Below are 22,660 nucleotides of genomic sequence, written 5' to 3' on the forward strand. Positions count from 1 at the left end.
GTGTGGGAAATTGGGTCTCACTAACTTGACTCAGTTTTTTGAAGAACTAATGAAGAGGGCTGATGAAGAACATGGTGGACATGATCTATATGGACTTCAGTAAGGTATTCAACAAGGTTCCACATGGTAGACTGGTTGGCAAGGTGAGATCACATGGAAGAGGGAGAACTAGCCATTTGGATACAGAACTGGCTCGAAGGTAGAAGACAGAGGATGGTGTTGGAAGGTTGCTTTTCAGACTGAAGGCCTGTGACCACCCTTGGTGCTGGGTCCACTGCTTTTCATCATTTATATAAATAATTTGGATGCAAACATAGGAGGTACAGTTATTTGCAGATGACATCAAAATTAGAGGTGTAGCAGACGGCCAAGAAGATTTCCCTCATAGTACAACGGGATTGCGATCAGATGGGCCAATGAACTGATGAATGGCAGGTGGAGTTTAATTTAGATAAATATATGAGGTGCTGCATTTTGGAAAGGCAAATCAGGGCAGAACTCATACACTTAATGGTAAGGCCCTGGGAAGTGTTGCTGAACAAAGAGACCTTGGAGTGCAGGTTCATTGTTCCTTGAAAGTGGAGTCGCAGGGAGATGGGATAGTGAAGGCGGCATTTGGTATGCTTTCCTTTATTGGTCAGTGCATTGAGTACAGGCATTGGGAGATCACGTTGCACCTGTACAGGAGATAGTGTTCCAAAAGCAGCCTAACCAATGTTCATTTCTGGTCTCCCTGCTATAGGGTGTTGTGAAACTTGCAAGGGTTCAGAAAAAATTTACAAAGATGTTGCCAGGTTTGGAGAGTTTGAGCTATAGGGAGTGGCTGAATAGACTGAGGCTATTCTCCGTAGAGTCTCGGAAGCTGAGGGGTGACCTTAGAGAAGTTTATAAAATCATGAAGGGCATGGATAAGGTGAACAACCAAGGTCTTTTCCCTGGGGTACTGGAGTCCAGAACTAGAGGGCATAGTTTTAGGGTGAGGGGGGAAAGATTTAAAAGAAACCCAAGGGGCAACATTTTCACGCAGAGGGTGGTGTGTACTTGAATGCGCAGCCAGAGGAAGTGGTGAAGGCTAGTACAATTACAACATTTACAAGACATCTGGATTGGTATACGAATAGGAGGATTTAGAGGGAATTGACTAGTTTAATTTATGATATCTGGACGAGTTGGACCGAAAGGTCTGTTTCCATGCTGTATAGCTCTATGATTTTAAATACTGTGGCAAGTAACTCACCTCCTGACTCCCCAAAGCCTGTCCACCATCTATAAGGCACAAGTCAGGATTGTGATGGAATTCTCACTATTTGCCTGGATGGGGGCACCTCCAACAAGAAGCTTGATCAGCTTGACATCCACAAGCATCCACCCCTTCCACCACCAAGCTCAGTAGCAGCAGTGTGTACTATGCCATTCTAGGTTGTGCTGCATGAAGATTCTAGGTTGTTCTGCAGAAATTTACGAAAGATCCTCAGTTAGCATCTTCCAAAGCTATGACCACTTTCACATAGAAAGACAAGACGTAGATATATGGGAACACCACCACCTGCAAGCTTCCCTCCGATAGATCACTGTTCCTTCACTGTTGCAGTATCAAAATCCCGGAATTCCATCCCTAATGTCATTGAGGGTTCGCCTACAGCAGGTGGACTGCAGCAGTTCAGGAAGGCAGCTCGTCACCAACTTGGGGGCAGCAAGGTGGCTCAGTGGTTAGCACTGTTGCCTCACAGCGCCAGGGAGATGGGTTCAATTCCCGCCTCGGGCAACTGTCTGTGTGGAGTTTGCACATTCTCCCCGTGTCTGCGTGGGTTTCCTCCGGGTGCTCCGATTTCCTCCCACAGTCCAAAGATGTGCAGGTTAGGTGAATTGGCCATGCTAAATTGCCTTTAGCATTAGGTGCATTTTTCAGGGGTAAATGTAGGGGAATGGGTCTGGGTGGGTTACTCTTCAGAGGGTCAGTGTGGATTGTTGGTCGAAAGGCCTGTTTCCATACTGTAGGGAATCTAATCATCTAATCAACTTCTCAAGGGCAATGAGGTATGGGATATAAATGCCCGCCCAGCCAGCAGTGCACACATCCCACAAATGAATAAAAACAGAACACTTCATGCAGCACAACCTAAAATGACAAAAAGCCTAAATTGTCAGCCTATGCTAAGGTAGTAATTCTTATTTTTCTACAATTTAGAACATTAGAACTGACCCTGAAATTCCTGGACCAATGCCAGGGACTTCATTGGGAATGATTCTGCAAGGAAAGGAGAGAGTAAAATAGCCATGAATTCTGACTACTCATTGTTGTTCCAAATGTTTGTGTTGGAGAGGGATACAGTAAAATGGGAAGCTTTCCAAAATTACAGGACTCAAAAAAAAAAGTGACCAACAACTGCTTCAAACTTGTGGCCAAAAAGCTATACTCACACAAGCATCAAGAATAATACCTAAACTCCAGTTGCAACACGGTCACCCATATGACGTATCATAAACACTCAGGTGATGTTCCATGGCTACTTGCTGAAGGAGGAAGAAGGGAAGAAACTACAAGGTAAGAGTCAGACGAAGTGAACGTTGAAGAGACAGGTTCACAGAGTAAGTGGGAACACAGCAAACCATACAAGCTAGAATATGCTCCTACCAGGCATCAGCGCCTTCAGCAGGACAGGAAAGAAAAATCACTCTTGCCAGCATCTCTGTGCCAGAGGCAGGCTTTATTGTCCTATTACACTCAGACTTACACTCAACAGGCAGACACCTTACATAACAAGACTGCACAGAATTTGAAAAGACATGCACTAAACAGAAAAGTAAACTAGTAAAAGATCAATCAGTAAAAGTGGTAACAAAAGCGGCCGACCTGTACGATTTGTTTGGAGAGCATTTTCCTTGGAATTAGGGCTGGAACAAAGGGCCATTTTTTAACCTTTGACCCCTCCCTGGCAAAACCTTCAAAACCCTCTAATTTCCCTCTTAACCCGTCACTGGCCTATTGTCTCTGTTGAAAAGCTCCCTCGGCAGCACGCAGCTCTCACTGCTGTGAAGTTATCTTTGAACTCTCGCTTTTGTTTATTACTCGGGCAGTTCTTAAAGGAGCAGCCACACACAAGGTTAGCAGAAAACCTGTCAAGAAGCTCAAATGTAACCAGGAAGTCAGTTTCTTACCAACCTACCCTACCAACTTCTCCAACCCCCTGCCACCACTTCCCTGCTCAACCCACTGACCTGCACACCCCAACTAGCTCCACATTTTTAGACTTTGGCCCAAGCGCACCAAGACACATTATCATCACGTCCTCCATTATCTTTCCAATTTAGCTAATTTTCACAAGAGTCAAGCTATTCAACTGCATTGGTATCACATCCAAGTACAACATTCACGCTTTTTGGAGCGAAGGGTGGTTGTCTAATGATCAAGAATGAGATTACCAGTTTATCTATCCCTTTAGTACCTGAAGCTATAGAGGGCAATGGAATTGTCCCTCCAGCACATCCACAAGCGTTGCCATTCCTGTCAGATGAAGTAACACAGTGTTAAGCAAATTAGGATGCCACATTTACGACTTGGTACAACATGACGTAATGAATATCTACACTCGGCCACGTCACGGAGAATGACTCTGTAATTTGGATAGAATAATTCATATATTGAGCTCCCTCAAAGAACTAGGGAGCATTTTATGTCTCAGATAATTTTTTTACATGAGAGGTGAGCATAGAATATTAGAGGATGGAGGAGTTGAAGATAACAGGAAATTAATTTGACTTTATTCAAACAAAGGGGTAGGCCATTTAGAACAGAGTTGAGAAGAAACTTCTTCACCCAAAGTGGTGGAGGTATGGAATGCTCTGCCCCAGAAGGCAGTGGAGGCCAAGTCTCTGGATACTTTCAAGAAAGAGATGGATAGAGCTCTTCAAGATAGTGGAATGAGGGTTATGGGGATAAGGAAGGAACAGGATACTGATTGTGGATGACCAGCCATGATCATAATGAATGGTGGTGCTGGTTTGAAGGGCCTGAATGGCCCACTCCTGCACCTACTGTCTATTGTCTAAGACGATAAGTCATAGGATAAGATGCAGATGGATGCCAAGATGGCAGGCAGAAAAACAGAGTTTGGGACTGCCATGGGAGAGAGGAGCTGGGGGACCTATGGAAAAGGGGGATAGTGTACAAAACATGGGAAAGAGAGTGAAGGTGGTCGAGCTGGAGAGGCAGAAAAAGGAGCAATAAAGACATGAGAGAGAAAGAAAGAAAGCTCTGAAAATGAAGCTGTGTCAGTTAATACACCAGCTGATTCCCTCATTTTCTCATCCACCCTATTGGCAGAGGATGACTGATATTAACACACTAGCAGCTGTATCAGCCCCTAGGGACCACATCAGACTAACCATGGTCGTGGCAGTGTGGAGGCAGGTGAACTCTGGAAGGCATAATGTAATACTGTGGCCATGTGAAAAATAGTTCCACACTTGCATAGAGAGTAAAGATCAGAAGCAGGATTTCAGTCAGTCAATTAAGACCTGTGCTTAAAATTGCCAATGAAACCAATCAGAAATTCACGGGAGGCCAATAAGTGTGTTATGTTTGAAATTTTCATTTTGCATCATTCTCAAATGTCAGGTTGTTGGATTTATTCACACAAGAATGGACATGTTCATTTAGGAAAAAAACTTCTAACCTCCATCTTGACACCATTATCCAGGAAAACTTCAATTAACCCACGTACCACTGTAATGTGGAAAGGTGTCTGTTATCTGACAGGTCTTGCTTTGTTCAGCTCTAATATATCAACCATCATATTGAAGAATTAACGACCTGTTTAATCACTTCTGATACTGGTTCTGCGAGGAAGAGAAGCCAAGCCAGAGTGAAAAAAGATCAGAAAGACGTAAAGTGGCGCCGTACCTAATAAAATGGGTGAGTGACTCAAAGCAGCCAGCTGGGTGGCAGCTCACATCAAAAAGATTGCAGTCATCCAATAATGAATGGCACAATAAAAAGAACAGGCAGGGAAACAATGGCAAAATATTTTGACAGAGTAAGTGTGGAAGGAATAAAATGTCCAGAGACAAAGTGTGAAAGAGAGATTTAAAGAGATAGAGATTAAAAAAGCCAGTGAGAGAGAGAGAGAGAGAGAGAGGAGAGTGTGTGTGTGATGGTCAAAATCCAACAGCAAAGCACAGGGGGTTAAAGAGTTGCAAAGAATAAGAAAACATGTGAATGTGATGATACAAGACACGAGAAGTTAAAAGGGGGAAGATAAAATAGAGAAAACTGGGAAGAAAAGTGATGAAAGGTGGAGGAGAGAAGAGAAAGGGCACAAAACTAAATCAATGTCGAAATAATTTGCATACTGGATGGGGGACCAGCCAAGGCCAGTCTAGGAACAAGGAAAGCACAGGCACACGGACACCGAGAGTGAGTGGCGGGCACTCGCATGAAGGCAGGGAGCAAAGGGCGGGCACAGATGAGGACACAGTCACTAGACAAGATAACTATCCATGTTCTACAATCAGGTCGAGTTCAACTTCTCAGCATTTTGGAGACAGTGGGTTACTGCCGACACGAGCCAGCAGAGCAGGTGGTCAGATCAGTGTGTCATGAGAGCCCAGATTTACTGCTGGTAAGCAGGCACGGTTATCTTAGCGCACAGATTCTGTTTGGGACACTCCTTAATAAGGCTGACCGAGTGTGTACATCATTCTTCTTTCACCCATCACTCACCAGACAGGAAGATAGTAAGTGTCCACTTTACCAACATGTAAGTGAGGGCATATATTTTCAACAAATCTATTCCACTCTTCAAATAAAGGCAACATCCTTTGGTTCAGCTTGCACGGTTAAAAAGAGTAAATCTCTTTCTTTTTAAGTTAATTAATTCTTAAAAAGCTGGCAGTGTCCATCACAGAACATTCTGTAATTGTCACATCGAACAGTATTCCAACAGATGCAAATTCAGACTCCAATTTTTTTTCCCCATTTTGAATTACAGCTATATCACCAATCTACTGCTAGCATGGTGTCAAAACGTGACAACTCCCTATCTAATACCACTGTGGGTGTACCCATACCACACAGATGACACCAGCACCACCATTTTCCCAGGGAAAATTAGGTGCAAGCAATTAATGCTGGCCTCACAGAGATGCTGACACCCAATTAATGAATGTAGAAAGATGCAACTCCTTCAATTTTGGTGCCACTCAAAACTTTCACATGGAGAGTTTCAAAATGTTTCCTAACCAGAGATATTTCAAATAAAAGCAAACTACTGCAGATACTGGAAATCTGAAACAAACACAAAATGCCACAGTTACTCAGCAGGTTAGACAGCATCTGTGGCGAGAGAAACAGAGTTAAAATGGAGAGTCCACTATGACTCTTCTTCAGAGCTGAGATATTTCAGTTACATGGACAGACTACAGAAGCTAGGTTTGTTCTCCTTGGAGCAGAAATTAAGGAGAGATTTTGTTCTTATGTTCAACATTATGAAAGGATTTGATTGATTAGATAGGGAGAAAATGCTTTCATTGATAGGAGGGTCAACCCAGAGGTCACAGATTTTAGGATAATAGCTAATTCAAAAAGAGGAGAGATAGATTTTTTTAATAATGTAGCAAGTTATGATCTGGAATGCACAGCCTGAAAGAATGGTTGAAGCAGATACAATAATAACCTCCAAAAGAAAACTGGATATGTACTTTAAAAAGAAACAATTCCACTGCTCTAGGGACAAAGTGGGAAGAGTAGGGCAAATTGAATGGCTCTTTTAAAAAGCCCACACATGCAAGATGAGTTGAATGATACTGAGAGGAAGCCAGGTTCACAGTCAGGCTAAGTAACTCTCTTAGAAAACTGAGGTGTTATAGCTTCTCCACTACAATCTGTCCAACATTCATTATTTAAAAGAAATAAGAAAAAGGGAGAGGAAAGCTGTGACAAACTTATCTTCAAATGCGGAGGTGAACAGGGAGATAAGAATGAATATATCTTGTATTGTGTTTCAAACAAAGAGTGAGGGCTAGACAGTTTTCAGGTACAGCAGGTCAGAAAGTTGGAAGCAGGGCATCAACAGGCCATAGATTCAATCCACCTCCTACTTTAAAGTCAAGCATATCTTTAGATATATTATAGACACCTAAGCCAACAATAATATTAGAAATTACTTATGTAGTACACTGCAGTTACAGCAGAAATCTCAGTGGGAAACTAGATGCATTGCACATGCTCATAAATGGAAATTCTGCTCACAGAGTTAAAGTTTGGGCAAAAATATCAATTGTAACTTCTGGGAGAAGCTGAAACTCAGTTAAAACCCTGAAAGATTTAAAATATGAAGAAATGTACTATTTTTCAACTTTATGTAAGCCAGTTCTTAGGCACTAGAAACTTCAAGTGCTAAGGAAATAAATGACAGTTGATACATTTTCAGAAAGCATCTTCAACAATTTGAGAGAACGTAGCAGCCAGTACGTGGAATTAAATTTGAGGGCATTCATGGGCAAATTGGTTATAAATATTGGAATAAACATTTAGAATGGGATACAGTTGGTACTATAAAACAGTGACAAGAAAAAAAAATCACATTGCGCAAACAGAAAGTGTTGTGTGTGTGTCATTGCAAGATTTTTAATAAGACATAGCCATGCCAGGAAACATCCACAAAATTACGTTCTACCTTGTTCTGGAAAACAAGCACAGCACAGACCTTCTGAAACAAAATTGGAGGAAAAGAAGAACTTCCCACTTTACCTCAGAGTAGGGTTAATGGCCACTGACCAAACTCGATCTTCTGTCCTTATCTTGTGTAAACATTCTCCTAGCCGATTGGAGCACAGTGACCAAATCTGAATGAGATGAAGAGAGATGTTCATTACCAGTATTCTTAAATATAGTTAGCAAATGAAAAAAAACTCCTGTCTCTGCAGTGTCTAATTTCTTGTCCAACACTTTTTGTCCACAAATGCGAGGTGCTGCATTTTGGGAAAGCAAATCTTAGCAGGACTTATACACTTAATGGTAAGGTCCTAGGGAGTGTTGCTGAACAAAGAGACCTTGGAGTGCAGGTTCATAGCTCCTTGAAAGTGGAGTCGCAGGTAGACAGGATAGTGAAGGCGGCGTTTGGTATGCTTTCCTTTATTGGTCAGAGTATTGAGTACAGGAGTTGGGAGGTCATGTTGCGGCTGTACAGGACATTGGTTAGGCCACTGTTGGAATATTGGGTGCGATTCTGGTCTCCTTCCTATCGGAAAGATGTTGTGAAACTTGAAAGGGTTCAGAAAAGATTTACAAGGATGTTGCCAGGGTTGGAGGATCTGAGCTACAGGGAGAGGCTGAACAGGCTGGGGCTGTTTTCCCTGGAGCGTCGGAGGCTGAGGGGTGACCTTATAGAGGTTTACAAAATTATGAGGGGCATGGATAGGATAAATAGACAAAGTCTTTTCCCTGGGGTCTGGGAGTCCAGAACTAGAGGGCATAGGTTTAGGGTGAGAGGGGAAATATATAAAAGAGAGCTAAGGGGCAACCTTTTCACGCAGAGGGTGGTACGTGTATGGAATGAGCTGCCAGAGGATGTGGTGGAGGCTGGTACAATTGCAACATTTAAGAGGCATTTGGATGGGTATATGAATAGGAAGGGTTTGGAGAGATATGGGCCGGGTGCTGGCAGGTGGAACTAGATTGGGTTGGGATATCTGGTCAGCATGGATGGGTTGGACCGAAGGGTCTGTTTCCATGCTGTACATCTCTATGACTCTATGTGATGTAGAGAGAGAGAGAGAGAGAGAGAGAGAGAGAGAGAGAGAGAGAGAAAGCTGTAACCGAAAGGACACCACAAAACAACTCGGCGAGCAAGACAGAGCAAGAATATGCAAAAGAATGAGAATATTAAAAAGTGTAAGATTAAAAAAAGACAAAACAAAAGCAAGAAACACAGTGGATCTGACAACACAGAGAATTTGAGTTAATATTTTAGGTCCAATATGACCCTTCATCAGAATGAAAGAGCCAATTTAGAGGAATTTTTTTTAAAAAAGGACAAGGAGAATGAGAGTGTGATACAAAAATAAAACATGCGAGAGGAAGGAGCAATTGACATCATCTGTAGCTGAAACTTAACTTTGTGTCCTTCATAACATGGACCTTCTAAAATATAGGCAGAACGTAAACAGAAGAACCTCGATTATCCGGCATTTGATTATCTGAATATCGGATTATACGGCAAGATCGCAAGGTCCCGATGCTTGGCTAAACTATGCTATTTGACATTTGATTATCCGGAGTTCGTTTAACCAAACAAAATACTCCCCACCCCATGCCCTTCGGATAATTGAGGTTCCTCTATATATTGGTTTAATGAAGGTTGGGGCAGGGTGATGCTCCTGACATAAATATGAATCAAAGTTACTAATTTAATCTTTTCCAGTCCTCAAAGTGTTAAGCTTTAATCTCCAGACCCAGCAATGTCTCCACTGTCACTGTATTGCTTTATTATCCCAAAGACTCCGACCCAAATCACTCTGTATCTGCACATTCTGGCAGCTTCGAGGTCAGTCTGCAGTCTGCTTTGTATCACAATTACATTTCTGGGTTACAGCAGTTAAGGAATCTTTCAAGTGCAGCTGGGATATTTGCACATCCACAGAAAAAATAGTAAGTTTTCTTGAAGGTTTATTTATCCTCCAAAACTTCTGATATCACAGACAAACGAGGTCCAAGTTCTACCCTTGGTCTATAATGAGTGTGCTGATCTCATTTGGAGTTGTAGGGGATGCTATGATTTACTCCAACGCACGTTTATTCTCGAAGCAAATACAGTACATTGATTGGGAAATTAGCTGGTTACAAGTAAAAACAGACAAAAATGCAGTGAACACTTAGTAGGTTAAGCAGATATTATAGGAAGAGATATTGTAGAGAATACACATGCACAAGGGAGAGACTGAGCATGCATAACAGAGCGCCAGCCTGCGAAAGAGAGAGTGCATGAGCAAAAGTGAGTATGCACGTGCCTCTCTCTCATGTGTAATTGCTCCTTTGCACATGTGTGTGAGAGAGACAGGGGGACAGGGGGACAGGGGGACAGGGGGACAGGGGGACAGGGGGACAGGGAGACAGGGGGACAGGGAGACAGGGGGACAGGGGGACAGGGGGACAGGGGGACAGGGGGACAGGGGGACAGGGGGACAGGGGGACAGGGGGACAGGGGGACAGGGGGACACCAGAGTGAGTGAGTGCGCGTGTCTCTCTCTCAAGTGCTATCTCACTGGCATGCTCCCTAGTTTGTGGTCTCTCTCATCCTATCACTCTGTCACACTCTCACAAAAACAAGAGTGGCACAAGAGAGTGTGCTGGCATGAGAGACAGCATGCGAGAAAGAGGGAAGGGGTCACATGGACACTCTCTCTCCCCCTCCCACCTGTGCTTGCTCATTCTATCACACACACAAAAACAGAAGGGTAGGCGAGACAGGGATATTAGTAATCCAGAACTCCAGGCTAATATCTGATGATAAGACAGATGGCAAATTCTGTATTCACTAAAATCTAGAACTAAAATTTAAACTAAATGGTGGTTGTGGAACGATTGTCTCAGCTGCTTAACTATGCAGATGTCCATAATGATGTAGGATTTTAAAAAAATCATTCACAGGATGAGGGCATCCTGGCCAGGCCAGCATTTATTGACTCTTAACAATTCAGAATTGGCAATCACACTGCTGTGGCTCTGGAGTCACATGTAGCCCAAACCAGGTAAGGTTGGCCGTTTCCTTCCTTAAAAGGACATCAGTGAACCAAGTGGGTTTTCCTGACAATTGACAATGGACTCATGGTCATCATTAGATTCCTAATTCCAGATATTTATTGAATTCAAATTCCACCATTGCTGTGATGGGTTTCGAATCCAGCTCCCCAGAACATTACCTGGGTCTCTGGATTAACAATACTACTAGACTATTGCCTGCCCCCATTAAAGTTTCCAGAACATGTAATGGGACAGGGCATATGGAAAGAGTCAGGAATCTAACCTCAGACACAGCATATAAAGGGTCAACAATGAGGAGGGGGACAGTCAATGTAGGATTGAGGGTGTTGTACTTAAATGCACACTGTATACTAAACAAGGTAAATGAGCTTGTAGTCGGTATTGAAATTGGCATTATGGGTATCACAGAGACATGGCTGCAAGGGGATCAGGGTTGGGAACTAAATATCTAAGAATGTACGTCTATCAAAAAGACAGACAGATGGGTAGGGGAAGCAGGGTGGCCTTGTTAGGGAGAAATAAATTTAAATAGATACCAAGAAGTGATATAGAGTCAGAAGGTGTAAGAAGCTGTGTGGGTAGAATTGATGAGCTGCAAAGGACAACAAGTTCTGATGGGAGTTGCATACTCTTAGCAGTTGTCAGGATGGGAGGAAGAAAATAAATCAGGAGATAGAAAAGACTGGGCACATCAAGTTGATAGTGGATCTCAAAACAGGGCTACTGGAATGTCAACGAGATGTTTCTTTGGAGCAGCTGGTGGTGCATCCCGTTAGTTAACAGGCAATTCAGGACTTGGTGATGTGTCATGAGGCAGACTTAATTAGCAAAATTCAGGTGAAGGAAGCCCGAGGGGGCAGTGATCATAATATGCCTTGCCTGATGTTGCAGTGGTAGTAGAGTCAGATACATTAGGGACATTTAACTGACTCTTGGATAAGCACATGGCTGATAGTAAAACAAAGGCTACATGGGTTAGTTTGATCTTACAGTAGGATAAAGGATCTGCATAACATCAAGAGCCAAAGGTCCTGTATTGTGCTGTACTGTTCTAGGTTCTATTCTACGATGGAATTCACCCTGCAGTTTGAAAGGGAGAAGTTGGAATCAGATGTAACAATATTAAAATCGAGTAAAGATAACTAGAAAGATATACGGGAGGAGCTGACCAGAATGATTGGAAGGGGAGCTTGGCAGGGAAAATGGTGGAGCAACAATGGCTTGGGCTATTGCAGATAATTCGAAAAGCACAGCAGAAATTCATCTCAAGGAAGAAGCACACTGAAGGGATGATGAGGCAACCGTGGCTGACAAGAGATGTCAGGGATAACATAAAAACAAAAGAAAAAGCATACAATGTGGAGAAGATTGCAGGAAGCCAGAAGATTGGAAAGCCTTTAAAAACCAAAGGGTGGGGAGATGAAATGAGTACAAGCTAGCACGTAATGTATGAGAAGGTTGGCAAGAGATTTTTTAGGTATCTAAAAAGGTTAAAATAAAAGACAAAGTAAACAATGGACCACTGGAAAATGATGCTGGAGTAGTGGTATGGGATCCAAAGAAATGGCGGAGGAGCTGCAGCAGTATTTTGTGTCAGTTTTCACAGTGGAAGCCACCAGCAGCATAGCAGAACTTCAAGAGAGTCAGGGGACAAAGGTAGTGGTCATCACAAAAGAGGTGCTGGAGAAGCTGAAATGGTCTGAAAATGAATAAATCACCTCACCAGATGGACTATACCCCAGAATTCTGAAGGAGATAGCTGAAGAGAATGTAGAGGCATTGGTGGTAATCTTTCAGGAATCATTAGAGACAGGGAAGGTCCCAGAGAACTGGCAAATGATGAACAATAACACAGGGTGGAGGGAGGCAGAAGACCACAAACAATAGGCCGGTTAGCCTGCTCTCGGGCATTGGTAGACTTTGAGTCAATTATTAAGGATGAGATTGCAGAGTACTCAGAAGTGCATGGTAAAACAGGGCTGAGTCAGCACTTCTTCGTCAAGGTGTGGTCATGCCTGACAAATCTGTTAGAATTCTTTGAGGAGGTAATGAGCAAATTAGACAAAGGAAAGCCAGTGGGCACAAGCTATTTAGAGTCCCAAGTTAAAAATCACACAACACCAAGTTATAGTCCAGGTTTAATTGGAAGCACACTAGCTTTTGGAGCGTCGCTCCTTCATCAGGTGGTTGTAGAGGACACAGTTGTAAGGCACACAATTTATCGCAAAAGTTTACAGTGTGATGTAACTGAAATTATACATTGAAAAATACCTTGATCGCCTGTTGAGTCTTTCATCTGTTCGAATACCATGATAGTTTCACTTCTTTCATGTTTAAATCACAAAACATTTTTATAAATAGTTGCAATCTCAGGTTAACTGTAACAATTGGTGTTATCGTGGTATTTTTAACTTTGTACACCCCAGTTCAACACTGGTATCTCTAAGTCATATTTAGAGTCCAAGGAGGCTTTTGACAATGTGCTACACAGGAGGCTGCTAAACAAGTTCCAGTCATAATTGTACAGCATGGAAACAGACCTTTCGGTCCAACTCGTTCTATGCCAACCAGATATCCTAGATAAATCTAATCCCATTTGTCAGCATTTGGCCTATATTCCTCTAAAACCTTCCTATTCATATGACCATCCAGATGCCTTTTAAAATGTTGTAATTGTACCAGCCTCCACCACTTCCTCTGGCACTCTGAAGTTTGCCCCTTTCCCCTCTCACACTAAACCTATGCCCTCTAGTTTTGACTCCCGACAGTGGGGCTTTCATGATTTTATAAACCTCTATAAAGGTCACACCTTAGCCTTCGACACTCCAGAGAAAATAATTCCCAGCCTGTTTAACCTCTCCCTATAGCTCAAACCCTACAATCCTTGTAACACCCCTGTAAATGTTTTATGAACCCTTTCAAGTTTCACAGCATCCTTCCCAAAGCAGGGAGACCAGAACTGCACACAGTATTCCAAAAGCAGCCTAACCAATGTCCTGTACAGCTGCAACACAACCTCCCAACCCCTGTACTCAGTGCATTGACCGATAAAGGAAAGAATACCACATGCCTTCTTCACTATCCTATCTACCTGCTACTCCACTTTCAAGGAACTATGAACCTGCACTGCAAGGTCTCTTTGTTCAGCAACACTCCCCAAGACCTTACCATCAAGTGCATGAGTCCTGCCCCGATTTGCCTTTACAAAATGCAGTATCTCATTTATCTAAATGAAAGCCAATCTGCCACTCCTGAGGCCACTGGCCCATTTGATCAAGATCCTGTTGTATTCGGAACTACCTTCTTCGCTATCCACTACACATGGTGTTATATGCAAGGTATTAGCAATCATAGAGGATTGATTGAGTAGCAGAAGACAGAAAGACAAGATAAAAGAGCCTTTTCAGGTTGGCAATTTGTGACTAGTGGAGTTCCACAGTGTTGGTCAGTGTTGGGACAACTACTCAAGTTAACATTAATGATCTGGATGAAAGAACGGAGGGCATTTTTGCTGAGTTTGTAGATGACACAAAGATAGGTGAAGGGATGGGTTGTGTTCAGGAAACAGGGAGGCTGCAGAAGGACTTGGATGGGCTTGGAGAATAGGCAAACAAGTGATAGATGGAACATAATGTGGGAAATGTGAAATTATGCACTTTGTTAGAAAATAATCTTCATTCTTCTTCCTAACTAGGAAAAAGCTTTGGAAATCTGAAACACAAAGTGAAGAGCAGATGGCATGCCAGAAGCAGCATTAGGCATGTCTAAAAAAGTGAGGTATTCGACCTGATGAAGCTACAATTCAGGGCTACTTGGAGTTATAGAGTCAGAGATGTACAACATGGAAACAGACCATTCAGTCCAACTCGTCCATTCTGACCAGCTATCCGAACCTACTCTAGTCCTGTTTACCAGCACTTGGCCTATCTCCCTCTCAACCCTTCCTATTCATATACCCACCCAGATACCTGTTGTAATTATACCAGCCTCCACCACTTCCTCTGGCAGCTCATTCCATACACACATCACCCTCTCCACGAAAACATTGCCCCTTAGGTCCCTTTTAAAATTTTCCCTTCTCATCTTAAAACTATACCCTCTAGTTCTGGACTCTCCCACCTCATGGAGAAGACAGTATCCATGCCCCTCATGATTTTATAAACTGTGGATAATTCAACAATGATCAGGAGGTTGGGGTTCCACAATTATCTCCAGCCTTAATGATGGGAGCGGACACCTATCAGCGCCAAAGACAAGGCTGAAGTATTTACACCGGTATTCAGCCAGAAATGCAGAGTAGATTTTCCATTTTAACCTCCTACTGAGGATGTATCATCAGATGCCAGTCTTCAGCCAATTTAATTAACTCCATGTGATATCAAGAAACAACTGAAACTACTGGGTACTGCAAAGGCTATGACACTTGGCAACTTCTGGCAATAGTGCTGAATACTTATGCTCCAGAACTAGCTACACCCTAACCAAGCTGTTCAAGTGTAGTTACAAAACCAGCATGTATGTAACAAATGTCAAAAATTACCCATGTCATGTTCTGTGCACAAAAAGTAGAATAAATCTAACCAAGCCAAATACTCACCACTCACTGAAGCTCAGTTTGGGTGCTGCGAGAGCAACTCAGCTCTCGACCTCATTACAGCACTGGTCCCAGTGTGGACAAAAGAGTTGAACTCCATAGGTGAAATGACAGCAACTGCTCTTGACATCAAGGCAGCATCTGATAATATTTTTAAACTTTTGCAATGACCCCAAGAATAGCAGAACTTCATTCCCAGCTCATTACCTTAGGAAGGCATGACAATGCACAATGCATCATCATCTCTGAATCCCCTACTATGAACATATTCATTATTACCATTAATCAGAAACTGAATTGACTAGCTGTTTAAATACAGTGGCCACAAGAGCAGGTTAGAGGTTGGGAAGTCTGCGGTAAGTAATTCACCTCCTGTTTACACACTGCACAAACACCATCTTCAAGGCATAAATCAGGAGTGTGATGCAAAACTCTCTACTTGCCTGCATGACTGCAAATACAAAAATATTCAAGAATCATGATAACATCCAGGACAAGCAGTCCACTTGATCAGTACCAATCCATCACCTTCAACCTTCGTTGCCACTGTGTGTCAGTAGTGGAGGGAATGCTGTGTGCCATATACAAGATGCATCTCCAGCAGCCCCTTCCAAAACCACAACCTCCACCACTGGAAGGACACGGGCAGATGTATAGGAATACCATCAAGCGAAAGTTCTCCTCCAAACCATGCATTATCCTGCCTTGGAACTAGATCACTGTTCCTCCACTGTCAGTGGGTCAAAATTCTGGAACTCCCTTCTTAACAACACTGTTGGTTCTGGATGTAGGTTTGCTCACCAAGCTGGAAGGTTCGTTTTCAGACATTTCGTCACCATACTAGGTAATATCATCAGTGAGCTTCTGGATGAAGTACTGGTGGTGCCCCACATCCAAGGACTGCAGTGGTTTAAGAAGGTAGTTCATCATAACCTCTTCAGGGCAATTAGAAATGGGTGATCAACACTGAGGTAGTCAGGGACACCAATTCCCATGAACAAATAAGAAAAAATCCTGCAGATATTCCAAATATTTTCTGTCTTTTTTTTAGGATTTCCAATGTTGACAGTGTTTTACTATTGCTCAAGACTGACTGACTTTCTGTTTTCCTGTCCATTGTGACTCAGAACAAAGATCACAAGTCACTGATTGCCAACTATATCTTTTGACCATGGAGGGTTATCTCCCTTGTTTTCTCCTGAAAATCCAGAGCAATGAATTAGTAAACTTGATCTTTGCCTGCTATAATGCAGTTTCTAAACTACATTTTCAAAGTCAATCGACACAGATTTAAGTGAGAATCAGAGTATGAGTGACACAACAGTTTAAAACCTGAGAGGATGTGGGAACAGGTGTCAATGGACAGCAATCAGGAGCTATTTTATTTTGCTGCTTTCTTTAGTCCAGGAATATTAATGTAACCTCTAAGTAACACACAACAGGCTGTGGATTGGTCTTTCATCCCAGAAACATGAAATTTAAAAAGTCACATTAAATTGAAGTTGAGAAAAAATCAATTTAGATCAATTGAGAGACTGGAAATCAGTGTATAGAAGGCAAAAGCAAAAATTAATGGTGTGGTTTTCGGAAGAAAAACAAAGAAATTATGTTCACTGCCAAGAAAGTCAACAACCAATACACACAGATTTATGATATTTAGCAAGTTCAATGATGTGGAACATGCTGCTTGAAAGGGAAGCAGATTTAACAGCAACTTTCAAAAGTGAATTACATTTTTGTTTAAAATGAAAATATTCAGAGTAACGGGAAAACAGCAAAGCTGGAAATAATATGGTAGGTCTATTAAAACTCTCTGCTGAGACACACAATGGGTCAAATGGCTTCATTCAACACTGTATAATCTATAATGAATAAAACTGAGAATCCATCCCTTCTCATCAACCCAACCTCATGAGCACACCATGATTCACCCCCAGCCATGTATTAATCTACAACTCTCTGATGTTACTTGATCCCAAAAAGCTAAAGGTGAAAACATGAAAATGCATTGTTGGCATTCCAAAACTACATCTTCTCCTTGGGGAAGAGTTTAAAATACTCTTTCACTTACAGATTATGTAAATCCCAGCTCGCTAGGGACAAGATTAACAGTCAGGTTAAGCTGACCACTAGGCAACTTCTCCATACCTACCCGTGCTGTCTTATCTCTTGAACCACTAACGATGACATGTCCTCGGCTGTCAATGCAGTTGACCTCTTGATCGTGTGCTGAGAAGGCTGTGCAAAACGAGTTACAAGTGTTGCAGATAATGATCCTCCCATCTCTGCCAAACAGACAGATTCTATTAGTTTCAAAAACGTCTCAGAACTATACATCAATCTTGACAGTGGCTTTAAATGCATAAACTTATTCATTAAGGGGATCTGCATACAATTACTCAAGGTCCAGCCAGAAGAAATCAAAATCACTAGAGCTCACCTGAGAGGGAAATCTGATTTCAATAAACACTATTAATGCATTGCCACTTCTGCACTCAGATAATGAGAAGAACTGGACTTGAGAGACTGGATAGGTTAGGGTGTCTTGATGAGGCTGTGAACTGAGGGGTGAGGAGGCCAGGCTGCCAGAGAACTGCAGGGGTGGGGGGGTGGGGGTTTGGCGAGCAGAAAATCAGAGAAAAGGGAGGAGGGGTGACAGCTACAAAAGGTGGCAGCAGGCCAGAAAGGGATGAGCAGAGGGACCAACCAGGGATCTGCTGGACCAGGTGAGGGATCATCAGGGAGACGGGACTAGAGGAGGACGCGGAAGGAACCAGAAAAGGAATGCACAAGCGGTAGAGGGGGAAAGACAGGGACAAGCATGAGGCCAGAGAGGAGGGGCCACAGTACAAGTGTAATGGGGTGGGGGATGGAAAAAGTTATTTGAGCTCAGATGCCAGAGAAATATGATAACAGGGAGCCAGATGGCTAGAGAAGGATGAACTGGGGCCAGTATGGAGAGGTGAGGGGTAGCAGAGGAAAGCCAGATATGGTACTTGTGTAGGATATTTTATACAGTATAGGGATCAGACAGATGAAGGCATGGACAGCATTCACGATTGGGAATGTTGAAGAAACCAGAATTTAGCAGAGTGCAGATATCTCAGAGAGTATTGGACTTAGAGGAGTTACAGAGATTAACAGTGATCAAAGACAGGGAGGAGACAATGATTGATCCCACACTGCCTTCTTTCTTTAAATCATGAGCAAAATATCAACCAGAGCTGTCTGCCATCTGCTGATACTGTGTTTTTGGATGATGCTGGTAGGGGTAGCATATGGACAAGGTAAACAATTTGTAAAATACCAAATGGGGCAAATCACTACTTTTTGTACATTATATACTGTATAGACACAGAAGTGGATACTGAAATATGTGAATATTACAAGAGAAATGAATAGGTGCTTCCATCAAGTGAAATGCTTTTCATCCAATTCACATTGTGGAAATATACCGTTTCTAATGCTGAAATGACAAATAAGCCTTACGTTATCAGATGATGAGTTTTTAATGTAGTTCTGTTGCTACATTATGAAAAAGGACAGAGAAGCACAAGAGGCAATGCAGAGAAGAACTACAAGAATAATATCAGAAATGCACTTGTGATTTCAGCATTAGAAAATGTGAATTTACACAATGTGACTTGGATGATAAGCATTTCATGTAATGGAATCATTCTATTCGTTTCTCTCATAATATTCACATGTTTCCGTGTCAGCTTCAGTGCATGTACAGTATATAACGTACAAAAAGAAGTGATTTGTCTCATTCGGTATGCATATCAGGGAAAGATCATCAGACTGCTTCTCTTTTCTCTTGATAAAACTAACAAGGCTGAAGTGTGAATTACTAGAGATATTTAAAATTATAAAAAGTTTTGATAGAATGGATACTGACAAAAAGATTTCCCTTTTGGAAACAGCATAGCTAGACATTAATACATTCATAATCACCAAGAATCACCAAGAAATACAACCAATCAGGAACTCAGAAGAAATGTACCTATGCAGATAGTGGCGAGAATAGTAGAGAATAACATTGACGCTTTTAAGATAAAGCTAAACAAGAATAATTAGGGAGAAGGAAATAGAGGATTATGATGATAATTTTAGGAGAGAAGAGATGAGAAGTGGCTGGAGTGGAGGATCCACACCACATAGACTGTTTGGGTTGAATCACCTAGTTTTGTGCCATAAATCCTACGCATACATGTACAGCTCCTAATAAGAAACACACCAAATAAAATACATTTAACAGGAGTGAATCTCCAATCCTCACTCAGTAGCTCAAAATCACTTACCCACCACCACTGATGACATGTGATTCACTGACAACAAACCGACAGACATCATCCTGATGGCCAGTGTACACGGAGACAGGCCGTCGCTGAAAGCTGACACTGTTCTGCCTTAGCGAATATGCTCGGATATCAGCTGCTTGGGAGAGGTAGAGCCACTGATCATCGAGTTGTAACCATGGCAATAAACTGAGGACAAATTAGAATGATCAAATCAACTCGGGATAATTTCACTAGCATGTTGTCAAAGCTTTTCATCTCGCATTCATTAGGACACACACAAGCATGCCAAATTTCAAATGAATACAGACAAAATAACTGCTGGAATCCAAAGTAGACAAGAAGGAGACTGGAAGAACACAACAAGCCAGGCAGTATCACGAGGTGGAGAAGTCAATGTTTTGGGTATATTCCTGAAGAAGTTATCTGGCTTGCTGTGTTTTCCAGCCTCCTGCTTGTCTAAATTTCAAACAAACAATCACAATAATCCGCTAGAAAGGCAAAGTAAATCCGAAAGTTGAACAACAGGTTAAGAGCCCATTTCACTCCTCTACTATGCAGTAACAACATGAGTGATATTTTCCACCAAAAGGATGCAGCTGTCAATCTAAAATGACGTGCTGCTATCACACAGTTAATGAATTTCACTGCAAGTGCAATGCCAGTTCATTGGTTGTATGTCTCAATCAAATCAAACAGCACTTTCTCTGTTTGTAAAAGGCAGGATACAAACATATTCAACTAGCATATGCTTGCAAAACCAAAAACAAAACAGTGATTCCGTGATTGCACAGCAAGTGATGCCCAATCCTCAATGCACTAGTGTTAACACTCACAATCAATTTAGTTTGGTAGTAAGGCTTGTAACATTACTCAGTTACACTTGCTAGAAGCGACATGCATTCATATCCAGGAAGCCATTCTCTGCACCCTTACACCCTTTTGGAATTACTCGGGAACTTGGAGATCCTATAGTTCCCTGTCGCTTCCTCCATGGCAATGCCTCAGCCAGAGTAAACTTGCCAACTAATAAACAATCTTTTTTCTCCTAAAATACAAATCACAATGGTTTGAAATTTGGCATTCCAGCTTTTATTCTAATAAAAAGAGACCTAAGGGGCAACTTTTTCACGCAGAGGGTGGTACGTGTATGGAATGAGCTGCCAGAGGATGTGGTGGAGGCTGGTACAATTGCAACATTTAAGAGGCATTTGGATGGGTATTTGAATAGGAAGGGTTTGGAGGGATATGGGCCGGGTGCTGGCAGGTGGGACTAGATTGGGTTGGGATATCTGGTCGGCATGGACAGGTTGGACGAAGGGTCTGTTCCCATGCTGTACATCTCCATGACTCTAATTGCAAGATGGAAAGCTTCAGTAACATGTCTCAACTTTTCAGTAGTATTCAAGTTTTGTACTTCCAACTAACTACTTACGAAGTCGGAAAGTGTGATGCTAGAAAAGCACAGCCGGTCAAGCAGCATCCGAACAGCAGCAGGGTCGACATTCGGAGCTTATCGATGCTGTCTGACTGGTTGTGCTTTTCCAGCGTCACACTTTTTGACTCTGATCTCCAGCATCAGCAGTCCTCACTTTTTCCTAACTACTTACAAAACAAAGGCAGTTAAACCATTGAATCTTTTTGCTAAGCTGGGGAAGAAAACGTCCTGTTTCACCCACAGGTCTATGAAACAAGCAGTGACAAGTGTGCAATGACAATTCTCCACAAAGTCATTAACATACAAATTGTTATTCTTTTAAATATCAGCCTGTCAAATATGGCTCTCAGCACAACCAACAGAATAGAAATGTCAGTAAATTGAGACAGTGCATTTTCTGTGCAAAGTCACCTGTTGTACCTGCCCTGGGATCTAACTCTGTGCTGAACCTGACCTGATGGGGATAGTGTAGAAACAGCTTTACTTTGTATCTAAACCCAGGATGGACATGCGCTGGGAGTGTTTGAAGGACACAGCATAGAAGGAGCCTTACTCTGTATTTAACCCCACACTGTACTTATCTTGTACGCGTTTAACAAGGTTACTTGAGAAAGCTTTGCTATACTGCCTTTTGCTGATTGGTTGCTCAAGGATCATACCAAAAGGTAGTCAGTGCCTGAGGTACTGAGATGCAGTATGCATCATCATATTGAGAAGGGTTGAAAGAATAAAGATACAGTGAAATTACCACATACTTGTACCTCCACCTCAGCAAAATTTCCTGGCGACACCTTCCACGTTTCCAGTTCTGTGAGAACTTCACTCGCTCTTTGAGCGCAATTTGGGGAAACCTAAAATAGTCAAGTATAGAAAGGATTTGAATAACTGCAGTAGTGTGGTCAGAGACAGTTGAGGCAATCAGTGATGGTAGATAACACAACCTCAGAAGCTCACCTTACACAATTCATTTTTCCATTGACTACAATGGATAAGAAAGCATCTCTCTCCCACACATCTTATGTAATCAGCCCCAATCATCCCTTAATATTAGCATAATTGAGAGAGGAAGCATTCTGCAAGCAATAACTTGTCAATTTTGTAGCACCTTTAAATGTAATAAAATGTCCCAAAGTGTTTCACAGATGCATTAATAAATAAGATTTAACACTAAGCCACATTTGATGATATTAGGGGAGGTGTCCAAAAAGCTGGATCAGAGGGTAAGGTCGTAAGGACAGTCTTATAAAAGGAAGAAAGTCAGAGGCAAAGAAGTGTAGCTATGGAATCCCAGAGCTAGGGTCCATGCAGTTGCAAGTAGGAGACCATTAGGGATAGCAGATGCTGGAGAAATCAGAGTTGATAACGTGTGGCACTGGAAAAGGCTCAGCAGGTCAGGCAGCATCCGAGGAGCAAGAGAATCGATGCTTCGGGTAGGACCCTTCTATAGGATGCTCCTCTTGGATGCTCCCTGACCTGCTGAGCCTTGTCCAGCACCACGCTTTATTAACTCCACGCAGTTGTAAGTTCAGCCGTCTGTCATGAAGTGATTAAAAGCTGGGATGTTAAAC

The 22,660-nt window shown here is 42.3% G+C and overlaps 1 protein-coding gene across 4 annotated transcripts in view; it reads right to left on the reverse strand.

The window, feature by feature from the left end:
- Positions 1–22,660, reverse strand: part of fbxw4 (F-box and WD repeat domain containing 4) — a 145,654-nt gene that overhangs the window by 100,791 nt on the left and 22,203 nt on the right. For 2 of the 4 annotated variants that reach the window (XM_043712924.2, XM_087998791.1), the window contains exons 2-5: positions 21,848–21,943; positions 19,658–19,843; positions 17,509–17,641; positions 7,751–7,845 (exon numbers count right to left, since the gene is read on the reverse strand). In XM_043712924.2, the coding sequence (XP_043568859.2) occupies positions 7,751–7,845; positions 17,509–17,641; positions 19,658–19,843; positions 21,848–21,943 (510 nt within the window). The remainder of the gene's footprint in view (positions 1–7,750; positions 7,846–17,508; positions 17,642–19,657; positions 19,844–21,847; positions 21,944–22,660) is intronic. The other 2 variants (XM_043712923.2, XM_043712925.2) reach the window with 2 other exon arrangements.

Source organism: Chiloscyllium plagiosum, unplaced genomic scaffold (assembly GCF_037043375.1).
Source record: "Chiloscyllium plagiosum isolate Xiang-an unplaced genomic scaffold, Cpla_swu_hap1 HiC_scaffold_22, whole genome shotgun sequence".
Taxonomy (NCBI): Eukaryota; Metazoa; Chordata; class Chondrichthyes; order Orectolobiformes; family Hemiscylliidae; genus Chiloscyllium; species Chiloscyllium plagiosum.